Here is a 16,163-nt window from a genome sequence, read left to right as displayed (position 1 = left end):
ACTAGCATCAGTTATCACAGAGGCCCATTCAGAGCAATTTTTATGTTCACCTGCTTGCTAATATGAGGCCTTTCTGTACCTGTGTATGTATATACATTTTCTATATTTTGCTGATTGTCCATGACTACTGCAGTATAAAGGGTCCTATTATGTGTGTTGTTTGGATTTAAAGTGACAGCGTGCTGCTTGTTTTTCAGGTATTAGGGGCACAGTGGGCAACATGAATGGAAGGCATTCTAGTTTTGCAGAAAGTGCCCCTCTGGTCTGGAGTTTTCCCTTCCTCTTTTCGTGGATGCCCGTGGTTTGGCTCCTGGACTAAGAGAGCATTGTCCACTGAAGCACCATTATGCCTGGCTGCCCTATCTAGTAGTGTGAGCCTGTGGATATCTACTCATTGACAACACTTTGTTCTTTCAAGTAGCATTGTTGTGCTAGGGTTCTGAAGGGTAACTGGTGGGTTGGCAGAGGAGATATAACTAGGCTTGATGAGAGACACTTACCCCCCCCCCCAAATCCCATTCCTTCTCTGTTACTATCCCTCTTTAGGGTTGCTCCCTTACAGAGAGGGCTTGGGGACCTATCAATGAAGGTCATGCCAATTTCACAGTGGTTCCATACACCACATCCAGGATTGGCATCAGTCATGATGGAGGTGTGGTAGAGCCTATCAGTGAAGAATATATATTTTTTAATTTCTGTCTTTATCGATTAGTTACCTGGTGGGCCTTAATTTTATGCCTCCTACCCTTTACATTGCCTTGATTATTTTGTTTTCCCGGGCCATGATCAGTGATATTTGGGGGTGACTTGGCTGCTATCTGTGGAGGGCATCTGCGTATATGTAGGTCTAATGTTGGCATGATCCAGTGTCACCAGCACCTCGGTTCTCCAAAAAGCCTTGGTCCCCCACCCAGAGTGCCCGGCTGCCTACAGGTTTGGTTCTGTCATGCTGTCCAGCTTGAGTCCTAGCTCTTTGCCTGACTTGACGAGGAAGTCTAGGGATGGGCTGTTGTAGGTGCTCTTGGATCTTCACTGTGATGGGCGTGAGTATGTGTGAGTATGAGAGTGTGTGTGTGTGTGTGTGGCATTGTGTGAGTGTGTCATAGAAGAGCTGTGTGTGCTCTGTAACATTAGCAGCTTTATTTTGCCTTCATAGTGCAGCTAGTACCTTTGCCCAGCACTTCTGCTTCCTTCAATCTCTGTTTTAAAAGGTATTTACTTATTAAAGTTAGTTCTGGCTTTCCCTTGCTTTCAGTCCCCCCACACACAAGTGAGAAGTTTTATTAGAAGGGGAAGGAGGGGGAAGGAAAGAGAAAAGAGGTAAAGAGACACAGAGAGAGGACAGAAGAGAAGAGGGAGACAGGAAAAGTCCTGTCTGCCTCAGGAGAACAGGGACAAGGAAAGTCTTCAGGGTTTTTTGTTTGTTTTGTTTTTTTTTTTTTTTTTTTTTAAAGCAACCATGTTTTCTCTACATGTTTCTGTTTCACTGCTGTGATCACTTGATCTCTGCTCCCTGCTCTGTGAAGCAACACTTCTCCTTTTTGGAGCACATCTCTGGACTTCAGCTTTATTTTTTTATTTTTATTTTTTATTGATAGCAAGAGTACTATTTTTATTTTATTGCTTTAAAATTTTACTTTATAAGTATTAGCTCTTTGTCCTTAATCTTAGAAGCTAGACAGAGAATCCTGTGGAGAAGGCTCAACTGTCAGCAGCCACTTGCCTCTTTATTTTAGTGAAAAAATTATAAATTATTTCAAATTCTTATCACTTGAAGCTGGTTTTGTTCTGGAAAATATTTAACTGACTGATGGGGCATCCTCTACCCTCTCATGCTTTTCTCTCCCCCGAGGTTCCCTTCTTAGACATCTCTATATCCTACTGTGCCTGTGTCAGATGAATTTGGAAATGAAGGCTAGCAAAAATATTCTGCTGAGGTAGAGCCTGATAGAATAATTGTGTCTGTCTCTGTGAGAGTGTGTGTGGGGTGTCAAGTGTGTTGAGTATATGGGTGCTAGAAATGGAATCCAGGGCCTATTCATTTGTTCGCTACCACTGAATAGCCCTGCTTTTAGTTAGTATGTCTTGAATGCAGTTTTGAAAAATCAGGCAGAGCTGACCAGTAGAACAGTTTTAATGTTGTTAAATCTCTTTATGACAAATGCAAAAGCCTTGTACCTCTTTTACTTACTGGGATGGAGGATGCAGAAAGTGCCCTAAACGCATCTCAACAATCTTTGTTTTACTAGGCGGGTGCCAATATTGACGCTTGCTCAGAAGATCAGCGGACACCATTGATGGAGGCTGCAGAAAACAACCACTTGGATGCAGTGAAGTACCTCATCAAGGCCGGAGCACAGGTGGATCCGAAGGTACCCACCCAGTCAGGTTCATATTCCTATTTCATGTGTAGATGTTTCTTAGATGAACAGGAGACAGTTTTTCTTAGAAGCTCATACAGAAATGTGTTGCGATAGGACATTTACCCTGTTGTCTATCATAGATAACATCTGTACTTTCTTGGTAGTTATTTTTTTATCACTGTGATAAAATGTCTGACCAAATTATTTATGGGAGTAAAGCTTTATTTTTGGCTTATGACTTCAGAGGGTTTTAGGTGTCTCATAGTGCAGGAGGCATGGCACTTAGCAGCGGCGACTTGTAGCAACAGCAGCTTTTTTTTTTTTTTTTTTTTTTGTGCTGACAGATGAGAGACAGAGGGTGTAAGCCAGGCCCAGGAGCAGGTACAACTTGTAGAGCTCCCTCCTCTTTGTTGACCTGTTTCTGCCAGCCAGGCTCTACCTTCTGAAAATCCCACAGACTTTAAGCTGGGAATCAGACTTTTAAAACAGCCTTTGGGGATGTTTCTGATGAGAACTATAAGTACACGTGACTTGGCCTATTAGGAAAGATTTCCTAGTAAGCACTGGTTCTACCTATTGTGCCAATAATAGACAAATGAACAATAAGGAGTTGGCCATGAAGCTCTTTTGCTTTCTTCATTCATTGTGCATTCCTACTTTTGTTTAGAGTGGTTAGGAAACCAGAGAAATAGAAGCTATCCAAATTGAAAAGAGAACTTAAATAGTCCTCAGTTTATAGTTAATGTGATCTTATGTGTAGAAAACCTAAAGGATTAACAAAAGTATTGTTAGAGTGGTAAATTAATTTAATAAATAATAGGATGCAAAATTGACTTAAGTTACATTTTTCTTTTTTCATTTTTTGAGAGAGAGTCTTCTATATTATGAGCTTAGAACTTGTGATCCTCCTGCTTCAGGCTCCTAAGTACTGTGGTATAGGTATGCATCACCATGTCTGCTATATATTTCTATATTCTTGCAGTTAAATAAATCGTTTTTTTGTGTTAGTTGGTTTAAAGCAACTTTCAACAAATGGCTCTGGGAAAGCTTTGTATTCATGTTGAAAAATGTAGTCATACCATATATGTGCAAAATGGATCAAAGAACTGAACATAATAGTTAAAATTACATATTTTACAAGGTAGTAAAACCTATAATCACAGTAGTCACAATACAGAGGTAGAAGGATCATGACTTCTAGGCCCAACTAGGTTACATAGTAAGAATCTATCTCAAAATAATGTAATTCCTTGGTGATTCAGCAATTCTACCCTAGGTATATAACCAAGACTTACAAAACAGCCTGAACAGCACTATTCATTGCAGAAATAAACTCAGTTATCCTTTACTACGTTAATGAACAAGAGGTCAATCTACTCAGCAGAATGGCATTCGTCCATAGTCAGGAGCAGTAAAGAGATGTGGCAGCCCAGGGGTTAATGTGTTAAAAGCTAGACACAACCAGGCATTGATGGCTCACACCTTAATCCCAGCACTGGGGAGGCAGAGGCAGGTAAATCTCTGTGAGTTCAAGGTCAGCCTGGTCTACAGAGCTAGTTCCAGGATAGCCAGGGCTGCACAGAGAAACCCTGTCTCAAAGCAAAACAAAATAAAAACATAAAGCTAGATTCAAAGCATAAGTACCATAACCTTTTATATGAGCTTCCTAGATAGTGTCAGAGAACAGAGTGTAGAAAAGATTACGTTAGCACGTGTAGAAACAGTGAATGGTAGTTGTGTGTGATGATTGTAGGGTTTTTATTTCAGGTAATGAAAACATTATCGAAACAGTGATGATAATTGTTTAACATTATGTAATTACACTGACTTGTACACTTAAAACTTAGAAGGCTAGTGTGGTGGCACACTTAGAAGATAGAGGCAGGAGGATCTCTATGAGTTCAAGGGTGGCCTGGTCTATGTAGTGAGCTGTAGGCCAGTCAAAACCACATAGTAAGGCTCTATATCAAAACCCCAAACAAACCAAAAATAGTAATAATAAAAAAAGATAGTAAAATAAAAGTTATTGGGCTGAGGGTATAGCTCAGTTAATGGAATGAATGCTTTGCATGTTCAAAAATCCCTGGGTTTAATCCCCAATACCATATAAACTGGGAGATAGGGCAGGCTTGTAAACTTTACACTCCAGGAGGTAGAGGGAGGGGGGTAGGGGCCAGATCAGTAGTTGTAGGTTATTACCCTTGGCTACAGAGTGACTTCAGGGCTAGACTTGGTGCATGAGACTGGGAAAAAATTTTTTTTTGAAATAAAGAAATGCAATATTTTATGACATAGTATACTAAATAATATAAAGAATAGGGGTGTAGGGATGTCATGTCGTGGTAGATTGCATGTTTAGCATATATTTGTGAGGCTAGGAATTAAACCTGGATCCTCTAGCCTAGCACCTACAAGGCAGTTTTCAACTGTCTAACTCCAGTTCCAGAGGATCTGACTCTCTCTTACAGACATACATGCAGGCAAAACACCAGTCAATGCTTATAAAATAAAAATAAATTATTTAATAAAACAGAAAAGAGAAATTCTAGAATGACCAGAGCAAACCTGTGGTCGCATATTGACAGACACCCAGTACCTGCTGCCAAGTTGACCTGCAGTGGTCCAGATGTGGATAAGAAGAGGTTGTCATTTTGCCAGAGGAAAGAAATCTAGACATGATGATGCATGTCTATAATCCTAGCACTTGGAAGGCAGAAGCATGCAGCCTGGGTTACACAGTGAGATTCTGTCTCAAATAATAAAATGAATATAAAAGCTGTTCTTTAAATTTTTTTTAATAACTAGATTTTATTAATTAAGGAGCTGTACACAGACATTTCAGATTGTATGCAGTACAACACATGTACCAAAAAACCGAGAGCCATGTATCACACTTTTTTTTTTTTTTTTTTTCAAAAACAGTTATTACAGTGATGTTCCAGCTTAAATCTTGGTGAAAATTTTTTTCTTAAGGTGATCACATATAACATCAGATTCTAGTATCTTTACTTTGGTTTACTTACTATTTTGCCATATACCACAGTTTTTATCTTTCATAGCACATTGTGGAATCTGACTACCTCATCTAGAGATGTTAAAGATTGTAGAGTTTTTCTTTTTGTTTTCTGTTATTTTGTCCAATAGTTTTTTTTTTTTTTTTTTTTTTTTTGAGACCGAGGCTCTCTAAGTAGTCTTGACTGACCACAAACTGGCTCAAACTCAGATCTTCCTCTGTCTCCCAAATGATGGGACTAACGGCATGTACCACCATGCCCTACTTGGCTCACAGTTTTGACCAGACAAGGACTAAGTATTTTGTTTTGTTTTAAAGGAAACAGTTCTAAAAACATGAGACTAGAAGTAATTTAAAATAGTCAATATACATTAAGTATATGACTGAGACTCCAAATTTCCATAAAGTATGCTTTGTATTGTATGATGTAAACCTTTTCCCCCTACATGGAATGTTAGACTGTTACCTGAACCAGTCACAGCCTCCCATGGTTCAGCATCCCACTATGTTCTGGTGATTATACTTCTTAAAGCCATTTACACTTAAAAAATAGGATTTCTCACTTTTAAAATGCTCCTGTTTACTAAAAACTTACATTCAGAGTAGTTGGTTGGGATTGTGCAACATGGATGGGCATGCCTCCTGATTAGTCAAACTGGACCTCTCAGTTTCTGCGGGATTTCTACAAGTAGATTCATTGTTGCTTTGCTAGCCACAGTCACCTGTTTACCCTTTTCCCCCCTTCTTTGCTTTATTTGTTTTTGTCTCATGACTTATCCTTAGCTGGGGCCTTTGGTGGGGTTGGGAGTGCTTTGTTTCCACCTTGGCAGGAATAAATTTAGCCAACAACTTTGATAATCTACACTTGGGGTCTTCCTTTTAACACCCATTCTCATCTGATCTTCCTCTTGGATCTTGTGGCACAGAAGGTAGGTGTGGTGCTGAGGCCTGTTATGAATCTGCACTATACCCAGACTCACTTCTGTAAAAATTTTAAAACAAGGCTACATAAGATTGAGTTTATACAGGTTTATAAATGAATTATATGACAATAGCACAGAAAAAGGAAGTGGGATCACTTTGTAACGTTATTTTATTGTAGGAGGTCAAAATGCTATTTAAGTAGACTTAATTAGTTAGAGACAAATAATGCTTTTTAAAATGTTTTTTAATTTTATATCAATTCCCCCTTCCTTTTCCTCCTTCCACCCCCCCCCCCCAACATGCTTACTTTGGAATTCATGGCTTCTTTTTCTTTAATTATTGATGCGTACATAAGTATGTATGTAACATAATAATATATATTCCTAAATATATAAAGACGACCTTCTCAGTCTGTAGATTTCTTATGTGTATAGGTTTTCAGATCCTACGGTTTGGTATTTGATAGCCTATTTGTGGGCTATTCCCTGGGGAACACCATTTCTCCCACTCCTAGCTTTCCTTACTTTCCTATAGTTCTTTGTCTAGGATTGAGTCCTTGTGAGCTTTTCCCCACCCACATTAGTATGTTTATTGGTGTCATCCTTGTTCAGTTTGTATTTTGGCAGTCATGTAGTTGAAACTTCATGGATATAGTCTCTGTGGCATTGCTAGGAGATACAGTCTCACAGAAAACTTCATGTTCTCTTGGTTCTTAAAATCTTTCCACCCCCTCTTCTGCAATAATCCCTGAGCCTTATGTTGTGTTGTAGACATATCAATTGAGATGAGGCTTCAGAACTCTGCATTTGTTGGGCTTTTGTTTAGTGGTCTCCATCTGATGGAAAGAGAAGTTTTCTTGATAAGAGGCGAGAACTGCTGTGGAAATAAGGGTACATATGTAGAATGTAGTTAATAATGTTGCTTATTTAGTGGGACTTTTTTTAAAGGTTAGTTTTAATTATGTGATGTGTCTTTTGTGCGTATATGCATATGAGTATAGGTACCTGAGAAGAACCAAAGAGGGCATCAGATTCTCCAGGAGCTGGAGTTCTGGAGTCATGAGCCACGTGATGATACAGTTGCTGGGAACTGAACTCAGGCCCCCCCCCCCCCCCCACTGGAGTATAGATGATTTTAACCACTGGGCCATCTCTTTCCAGTACTAGAAATAAATATTATACTAATACAGCCTTAAAGAGAGGAAAAAAAATGCTAGTAAGAAAAGTAAAGTGGAATCAAGAAAAACAGTTTTTGTAGCTGCCATACAGGAAGTGCATAAAACCAGATGAAACAAATAGATAACATGGAAAAGTAGAATATTTAAACCACCTGTGCCAGCAGTCTTGGCTGCAGAATGAACTTCTGATGGGAAACACACATACACACATGCACACACACATCAGCAATGGTATCTTAGAATGAAGATGGACTTGGTATGGGTGACAGGGTGGAACAAACTCTCACTGTATAGATTATAAACCTAAAGGTCATATTCAAAAGATGAACTGATAGAACTTCCAGAAACTAAAAGGGAAGATTATCTTTATGATTACATAGTAAACAACTAAAAAGAAAATGGACAAGAATACAAGCATCCCATAGACAATGAAATTACAGTTTTAAATGTAAAAAACAAAAAACAAAGCAAAACAGAACTCAACTTTTAGAACCTGACTAAGATAGCATTGTAATGTTGAAAATACCTGGCAGGGTACAGAGCTGCAGGTACATGTGTTTGTGGGTGAGATGGATATCTCCTGGGTAGCAGCTTGTCATTGCAGTGAAGATCCTGATAGTCCTTATGTGACTGACCTGGCACAGGCAAAGAAGGAAACATTGTATTTGTTTAACACATCTTTAAATAGCAAACAGTGAGAAATAGCTCTGTATTCCTCAGCTGGGAATGTAGAATCTAGGGCTAGTTTTACCTCAGCGAAATATAACCAGTGAGGTTATGGAGAGATAGTTCCACATCTAAGAGCATTGGCTGCTCTTTCAGAGAACTAGGTTCAATTTCCAGTATCTACATGTTGACTTACAATAATCTGTAATTCCAGTCCCAAGAATTCTGATGCCTTTTACTACCTCCATGGCACGTGGTACATTGGCATACATACAGCCAAAGCACATACTGAATAAAACACATATAGTACAAAAAAAAAAAAAAAAAACCACATATCCATACACATGGAAAAAAGTAAAGGCAATGAAGAATTAAAAATACCACACTGAATTAAAAGGAGTTGTAGAGAACTTGTGGAATAATGTACACTATTATAAATTATTCAAGGGCCCCACTGTTGGATTATAGAAGTATTGAAATGTATCAGAAAACTAGATACTAAATTCAAGAGCCATTATCCTTGTGTGTGTGAGTGGTTGAATGAAAAAGGAAGCAAGGTGTGTGAATATCTCTATAGTGATTGTGTCAAAAACTTCAGTTGTATTTGTAGACTGTACAACTGACTGCTTTGAACAGTATCCTACTGCCTTTCCCAGCCAGAAGTTCCTATTTACTACTTTCATGTCTTGGTCCTGTGAGTTTCCTTTGGCTAAATTATTCTCCTGTCTGTACCTTGTGAGAACCAACTCCTTCGTACACTGCTCTCCTTCTGTGTGGAGTACATATACACATCTTGGTGCCCTGAAGCTTGTGTGTGTGTGTGTGGGGGGGTGCGTGCATGCATGTGTAACTGCCTTCCTGCCTACTGTGTACTAAATAATTAAGCTAGCTACCAGTCCTTTCTGCCATATGTGCTACCACCATTCTTAAAACCTGCAACAGTCTTCCAGTGTCATTTGTCAATATCAGTAACATGCAATTGGGCATACAGACTCCTTCAGAAGATATACTGATGTGTGTCTAATGATGTGTTAAAATCCAGGGTTTGAACTCTGAGATAGAGTAGAGATAAAGGTAATTGAGATAAGGTCATTACAGAGATGACTTGTCTTTAAGAGCAATGGCCATATATCCTTGTGACCAGTGAAAATAGGAGCAGAAGAGCAATGCCTGGCCTGGTGGGTGTATTCAGGTTTTTGTTATGTGGAGCTGTTTATCAGTGCCTTTTATTTAAATATAAAAATTATTATTTGTTATCATTATTATTATTATACTGTAAGGTAGTGTGATGTGTGTAGAATCCAGGAGGAAGCAGAACTAATGGAATATGCTCAGCACCAAAGGATACAGAAAGCAGTAGGCAGAATTAGAATTGCATCTATAGGGCAAGTTTGCCTGCTGCCTATTCTTTTCATCTTGTTTTAAACTCTTTGCTTGTGAGTGGCTCTAGTAAGAGCCATCAATCCATTCTGTTTTCCATGTGCTTGGTGACCATGATTAGCTCTCCAGAGTCCTTTAAGGAGCAGCTGTGGCCTGGATAGGCCCCATATTCATGTTAACTGTTTTTGGCAGGAGTTGGCAAACCATTCTGGTTATGACCATCTAGTTCAGGGTGGGTAAAAATGGCCAAGTTCTTCATCATGGTGTACACATTCTATAGGTATGTGTGATTAGAGCAGGGTTTCTTCCAGCTTGTAGGTCTCCTTAGTTGGGACAAAGGACTTGGGTCTTGTCTATTCCCTGTGGACCCTGGGCCCTTGAGACAGAATTCTGGTCCTTTCAGCCTGACTTCAGTTGGGTGGGTTCAATTCCTCTTTGGGCTGGCAGCGTAGGTTCTCTGGTTTGCATCAAGAACCAAATCATAGATGGTTTTTCTGGATTGAATGATATTTGTATTGCAGGATGCAGAGGGCTCCACATGTTTGCACTTGGCTGCCAAGAAAGGGCACTATGATGTGGTTCAGTATCTGCTTTCAAATGGACAGATGGATGTCAACTGCCAGGTAAAGCCATTTCCCTGTTCAATGGCATTACTGTCCCACCTCCTTCATTTCATCCTCTTAGTTCAGATCTTGAAAGGCCTTGTCTTAGTTTTTATTGCTATGATAAACACCATGGCCAAAAGTAACTTGAGGATGAAAGGGTTTATCTCATCTTACAGGTTACACTCTCCATTATTGATAGAAGTCAGGGTAGGGATCTGGAGGCAGAGACCATGGGGGAATACTACTTACTGGCTTGCTTCCCATAGCTTGCTCAGTTTGCTTTCCTATATATTCTAAGACCACCTGCCCAGGGGTAGAGGTGACTAAAGTAGGCTGGGCCCTTTCATATCAATTATGAAACAAGAAAATGCCCCCACAGACTTGCCTACAACCAATCTGATAGAGGTATTTTCTTATCTGAGGTTTCCTCTTTCCAGATGACTGTAGCTGATGTCTAGCACAGGCCTCATCCCCACATTTCCCACATGCTCTGTAGGGTCTTTCTGTAATACTTGCCTGATGGTTCCATCCTTGGTATTCTGCTAGGCTTCCTCATGACTCTTTAGTGTCTCCCAAACTCCCATGCCCATGATATAGTTTCTGCCCTCTTTTTGGGCACCTGGGCTTTCTTCCTAGATATATTTGTTCCTTTGCACTGACATTGTCTCACCACGTGTATTTACTGACCTGACTCCCCTGCTGTCAGTAATAAGGTTGTGTTTCACCAGTTCCTTTATCTTTGGTGCCTTATCGGTGCCAGGTACACTGTAGATATCTACAAATACATGTTAGTCCAGCAAATGATCTAAGAAAAGGTAGCTTCAAGACTGCACACACACCATGGTAGGGCCCTTTGATTTTTGTTTTGTGGCTGCATTTCTATCTCCCTCATCTCCCAGCCTTTTAGCCCAGGTACTATCTGCCATTTTGCTTTAGGCCTGGCTCCTTGTATTGTCCTGTCTATGCTCTCCTGCTACATAGACTAAAAAGTAGCAGCTTGTAGTTGAACCTCCCTCCCTTCCTTTTTCATTGTTTAAAAGTAGCATGGCCTGATTTATTTTAATTGCCCTTAGCATTATATCTTTATTCATTCTGTTGGATTGCTGTGAGGCATTCCATTCCTTGTCAGTCTGGGCTGGTCTTTGATGTACTGTTTGTATTTTTATGTTCCCATTGTCTCAGATGATGCCAATAGTCAACTACAGAGAGATCATCTTCATTTGTGGAGGCTATGTGTGTGTCTACAATGGCATGCAAGTGTGGGTCTTTTGGAGGTATCGGGAAGGAAGCTATCTCCACCTCCAGACTGATAAGTGGCACCAGAACATGCATTTTCTGCAGAGTACCTGTTCTGGTCTAACTGAAACTACCTAACATGCATTGATCTCAACCATAGTGGTAGGAAAGCAATTCATGAGATTCCTAATGGACCTTGCAGACTCTCAGCAGACACAATTGGTCTTTTTGATCTTGGCCTTCCAGAAGAGGTAGTGGTGATTAATTACCCCTGTGCTTGATATTCATCAGTTCATCTTTTGCTTAGTCATCAGTAGGGCCAAGGGTGTGAGTGAAACATTCTGTTCATGCTTCCCACAAACCTTGCTAAGTCCTCCCTGGGTTGGTTCAAGCTCATTGAATGTTCAATCCTGACAACAGTTGTTAGCAAGAGCAGAGAGGTCAGTCATCTGCCCACTTCCCTTTGACCTGTAAGCTGCACGAAGTCATTCTCTCACTTGCTGTCTGGTGGTGATGTCTTTTGTCTCTTATACCTAGGATGATGGTGGTTGGACACCTATGATATGGGCCACTGAGTACAAGCACGTGGAACTGGTGAAGCTGCTGCTGTCAAAAGGTTCTGACATCAATATCCGGGACAATGTGAGTTTTTCATGGTGGTTTAGGAACCTTAAGGACATAGCCTCTTAGAAGACTGGAAGGGCCTGTCCACTGGGCAGCTCCCTCCATCTGAAGGCCTTTGATTTCTGAAATGGAGTTCTAGCACATGATGACTATTTTGGCCCTGTGTAGTCAACATCTCACTGGCCCAACATGGAACTTGTATTGGGTCCCTGCAAACCTGGCCTCTCTTGTGATGTTCAGGGGTTTGTGGCTTGTGTGAATCACTGTCCTGTACTTTTCTGCTGGTCCATGTCCCTGACTGACCTGGAGGATGAGCCCAAGCAAGGTCACTAGGAACCAGATCTCATGTAGGGGGCCATGATTATATTTGCTCTATGGTAGCCATAGTCCAGAGTTAGAAAAATAGTTTTGTTATCTGTCTAGATATAACTATCCTGGGGATAGTTGAATAGATGTCTGTTCATCCCAAGATAGAATACCAATAACAGACCAAAGAAACAATTGTACACATCTGTTGCAAAATTCCTTTCCAGAGGGAGATGCAAGCTCTGTCTACCTCTTTTTTGAAGGTCCCAAGTACAAACTGATTCCACCAGAGTTTACTTTGGGAAACCAGTAAATTTGTTAGGATGGACCCTTCAACATCAATCTAATCAAGACAGTTGTTGCTTAACAGACTTGACTAGAGGCTAATCTGATATGGCCAATTCTTAAATTGAAATTCCCTCTTTCTAAGCAATTCTAGGTTGTATCAAGTTGACAATAAAATCTAAGTAGTACAGATATATTGCTAGCTGGTCTGGTGTGGGACCTTAGGGTCCTACCCTCCCCAGCCAACAACTCCTAGGAATGTAGTCTACTTCTGGTCCTGAGATTCTCACTTAACAACCTTCTGGCTTCCAAGAACGCCTTTTTCCACCCATGCTCTCACTGTGCCCTCATTCAGACTCTTTTAACTGCTATTTTTATTGTTCTTCCAGATGCTTTTCCAAATCTGCAAGTTACTCAAGAGTTATATAATGAAGCCTTGTTACAGAGAGGGGACAAAATCTCCTAAGGGCTATCCCAGTCTATTCTAAGCAAATTCAAGTTGGGTAAAAACTATAAAAACTAAGAAAGAAATGTTAGCAAAGTCCAGCACAGCATAAAAAAGATTCTACCACTTATATGAATTGTGTTTAAAAGCAGTGCTGGGTACAGTTACATGAGTGGGAGACATTAGTCCTTCTAGCCCTCCACAATTCAGCCATTCTTCATGGACCATCTGGCTTTATTTTAGGATACTGCTGAAGTTTTTGAGTTTTGTAATTTTCTTTTTTAAATTTATGTATTATTTTTAGGGAAGGGGTACACATATAACAGGGCTATATGGAGGTCAGAGGACAATTGTCAGGAGTCATTACCGATTTTCCACCTCTGTGTGAGTTCTGGGGATCAAACTTAGGCCATCACATTCTTTTGCAAGTGCTTTTATTTTTTCAATAATCTTGCATCTCACAGGTCTCCAAATTTTATAATTTTCAAATTTTATATAAGTGTTGCCCAGTTTTTCGACTTGCATATCTTTGTTGAGAAACTAATACACTTAGCTCTACAATATGGAAGGATTGAGTATCTGTCAAATTTGGCTTTTGGTTTTATTTTGTTAGTTTATTGGAGAGAGGGCCCCATTGTGTAGTTCTGGCTGGCCTGGAACTCACTGTATTGACAAGGCTGGCCTCAACCTCACTGAGATCTGTCAACCTCTGTCTCCTTCGTTTTGGAAGTCAATGAATGTGTCACCACACTTAGCCCTTAAATTTGTTATTTCTATAGTATAATACATTTTTTTTTATTTTAGCTGCTTTGTTGACATGTAGTTGTGGACTACATGAATTTGAAGTGCACATTGAGGATGGTGACCATAGCCATTCCCGCACTGAAGCTCTCCACATCTGGTCTTCTTCCCTTGTCTTACCATTCGTCATGGTTTATCAGAATGGAGGCTACTCTTCAGCGGGAGTGACTGTCATGGGTTCCTTGTATAATCTGTTGGTGGCTGTTTCTTGTTCCCTGAAATGTCTTATTTACATGGTCATTTAGTAATCCTCTGTTAGTAGACACATGACTGTTAAAGAGTTGACGTGAGTATTTGTGACCTGACTTTCCCCAAATGAGTCCTGGAATGGAAGCAATCTAGAGGAGCCACCACATTGTCTCCAGAGTTGTGTTGTTTCTGGTTTCTAAGAGTTTAGGTACCTCTATAACCCCCCCCCCCGCCAGTGATTAGTAGGTCAGTTCTTTATAGTTTTAGACACTAACATAACATAGGTAGAGATATCATCTGGTGGTTTTAATGCTTATTTAATTTTTGCTGTTGATATTACTGTCTTTTTTGCTGTTTAAGGACAATCTTTAGCTGTTTGTGGGGTTTTTGGTTTGTTGTTGTTGTTGTTCTCCCTTCTCCTCAAGATAGAATCTCACCAAGTAGCTTTGGCAGGCTGGAAACTTCCTATGTAGCCCACATTGGCATGAAAAAGTGCAAACTAATTAGAGTATAGTTGATCTTTGTGTAACTAGGGATCTTTTTCCTGTAGTGTATTGAAGATACTTGCCTAGCTGGACATGATGGTTTGTGCTTCTCACTCCTAGCACTTGAAAAGCTGAAGCTGGGGAATTATTAGGAGTTTAACCAGGCCATTCTGGGCTAGACTGAAACCCTCTTTCAAAACAGCAACAACAGAAATCCCTGCTTAACTGAAGGTGGTTTTCTCCTGTGGTTTTACAGTGGCATGTAGTTTTCAGCTTTGCATTTAAGCCCGTGGTATATTTTGAGTCAGTTTTTGTATATGGTGTGAGATGTGAATGAAGTTTTTAGGTTTTTGAGCAGAGTTCCTCAGTGTGACAGCCCTGGCTGTCCTGGAACTCTCTTTGTAGATCACATTGGTCTCAAACTCAGAGATCTGCCCACCTATGCTTCTGAGTGCTAGGATTTAAGATGTATGCTTTTTTTCTTTTTCTGTTTTACCTCTTTTTCTTCCCATGTGAGCATTTGGCAATGCTGAAGTGGAAAGCTATTCTTTTCTCATGGGCAGGATATCTATCAAGATCTTCTCATGGACAGGTGGCCAGTTTAGCCTCATACATTCTTGCTGAGGCTGGTGTAGCACATATGGTAAAAGAGTTGTGTTTCTTTCCATTATTGACCTCAAACTTGAGGTCTTTGTGTGTGTGTGTGTGTGTGTGCATTATCTGTGAGTATATCCTGAGCATTTGTCACATGTTACTGCTGTGATTGAACAGTCTCACTTATGAGAAGACTTACTGTCAGCCATGCTGTGGGTAGCTATTCCTCCTTTACTGGACATCTGTCTTCTGTTGTTCCTTCTTTTTGCCGCTCATGCTAAGTTCCTCACCTCATCATGGGAGAATAGTCTTCATCCTGCCTCATCTTTGGAAGGTGTTTTTTTGCTTGGTGTAGCGTTCTTTCTGGTCAGTGAATTTTATGCTATGCATTTTGCTTCTCAGAGTCAGTTCTTACTGCGATGTTTTGGAAACTGTTGTACTTTTTCCTTTGTGTGTAATATATTAATTTCCTTCAAGGTATTCAGAAGACTTTGTGATGTGCCTTGATGTTATTTATTTCTGTGTATGTATAGGTTGATTGGATTTCTTAGATCTGTGATTTAGGGTTTTTGTCAATTTTTGAAATTTTAGCTGTCATTTCTTCAGATGAGACTTCTGCTTGTATTTCAGGGACTCTGGCTGCATACAAATTAGACTGACTGTAAAAACTTGTCCTGTGATGGCCTTGGGTGGTCTTGTCAGCTTCTAGAAACTGGCTTTCCAAAAACCTAAGTTTTGGTTCAGCTGATTTTATTGTGTCCTAACTTTACTGCTCTTCTGCATTAATTTCACCTTAGTCATGGTTTTCAGCTCTGAAAGTTCTGTGAGTCCTTTATTATGTGTTGGTGGGAAGAGAGTTGGGGGGTGTGACGACACAAGTTTTTAATTTCTACCACGTCTCTACTTAGCTTCTGAGTGTGGGATCCAGTTATATACCAGGTGCTTACTGAGCAGATTTGCCAGTTCAGTATCTGATTTGTCAGTGTCATTTTTGCTGCCTATCTATGTGTTAGGAGCTTGAGGCTAGATGACACTTTGCTATTGACTTGTACTTTCTTGTCAGTGTTCTT

At 40.1% G+C, this 16,163-nt stretch overlaps 1 protein-coding gene across 8 annotated transcripts in view; it reads left to right on the top strand.

Moving 5' to 3' along the window:
• Ehmt1 (euchromatic histone lysine methyltransferase 1) overlaps window positions 1-16,163 on the top strand; it is a 151,161-nt gene that overhangs the window by 116,197 nt on the left and 18,801 nt on the right. For all 8 annotated transcript variants that reach the window (XM_051184755.1, XM_051184756.1, XM_051184758.1 and 5 more), the window contains 3 exons: window positions 2,250-2,372; window positions 10,045-10,146; window positions 11,902-12,006. In XM_051184755.1, coding sequence (XP_051040712.1) covers window positions 2,250-2,372; window positions 10,045-10,146; window positions 11,902-12,006 — 330 coding nt within the window. The remainder of the gene's footprint in view (window positions 1-2,249; window positions 2,373-10,044; window positions 10,147-11,901; window positions 12,007-16,163) is intronic.

The sequence above is a fragment of the Phodopus roborovskii genome, unplaced genomic scaffold (assembly GCF_943737965.1).
Source record: "Phodopus roborovskii unplaced genomic scaffold, PHOROB, whole genome shotgun sequence".
Classification (NCBI taxonomy): domain Eukaryota; kingdom Metazoa; phylum Chordata; class Mammalia; order Rodentia; family Cricetidae; genus Phodopus; species Phodopus roborovskii.
The sequence above is the reverse complement of the archived record's forward strand: the minus strand, read 5'-3'. Positions and strand labels throughout refer to the sequence as shown.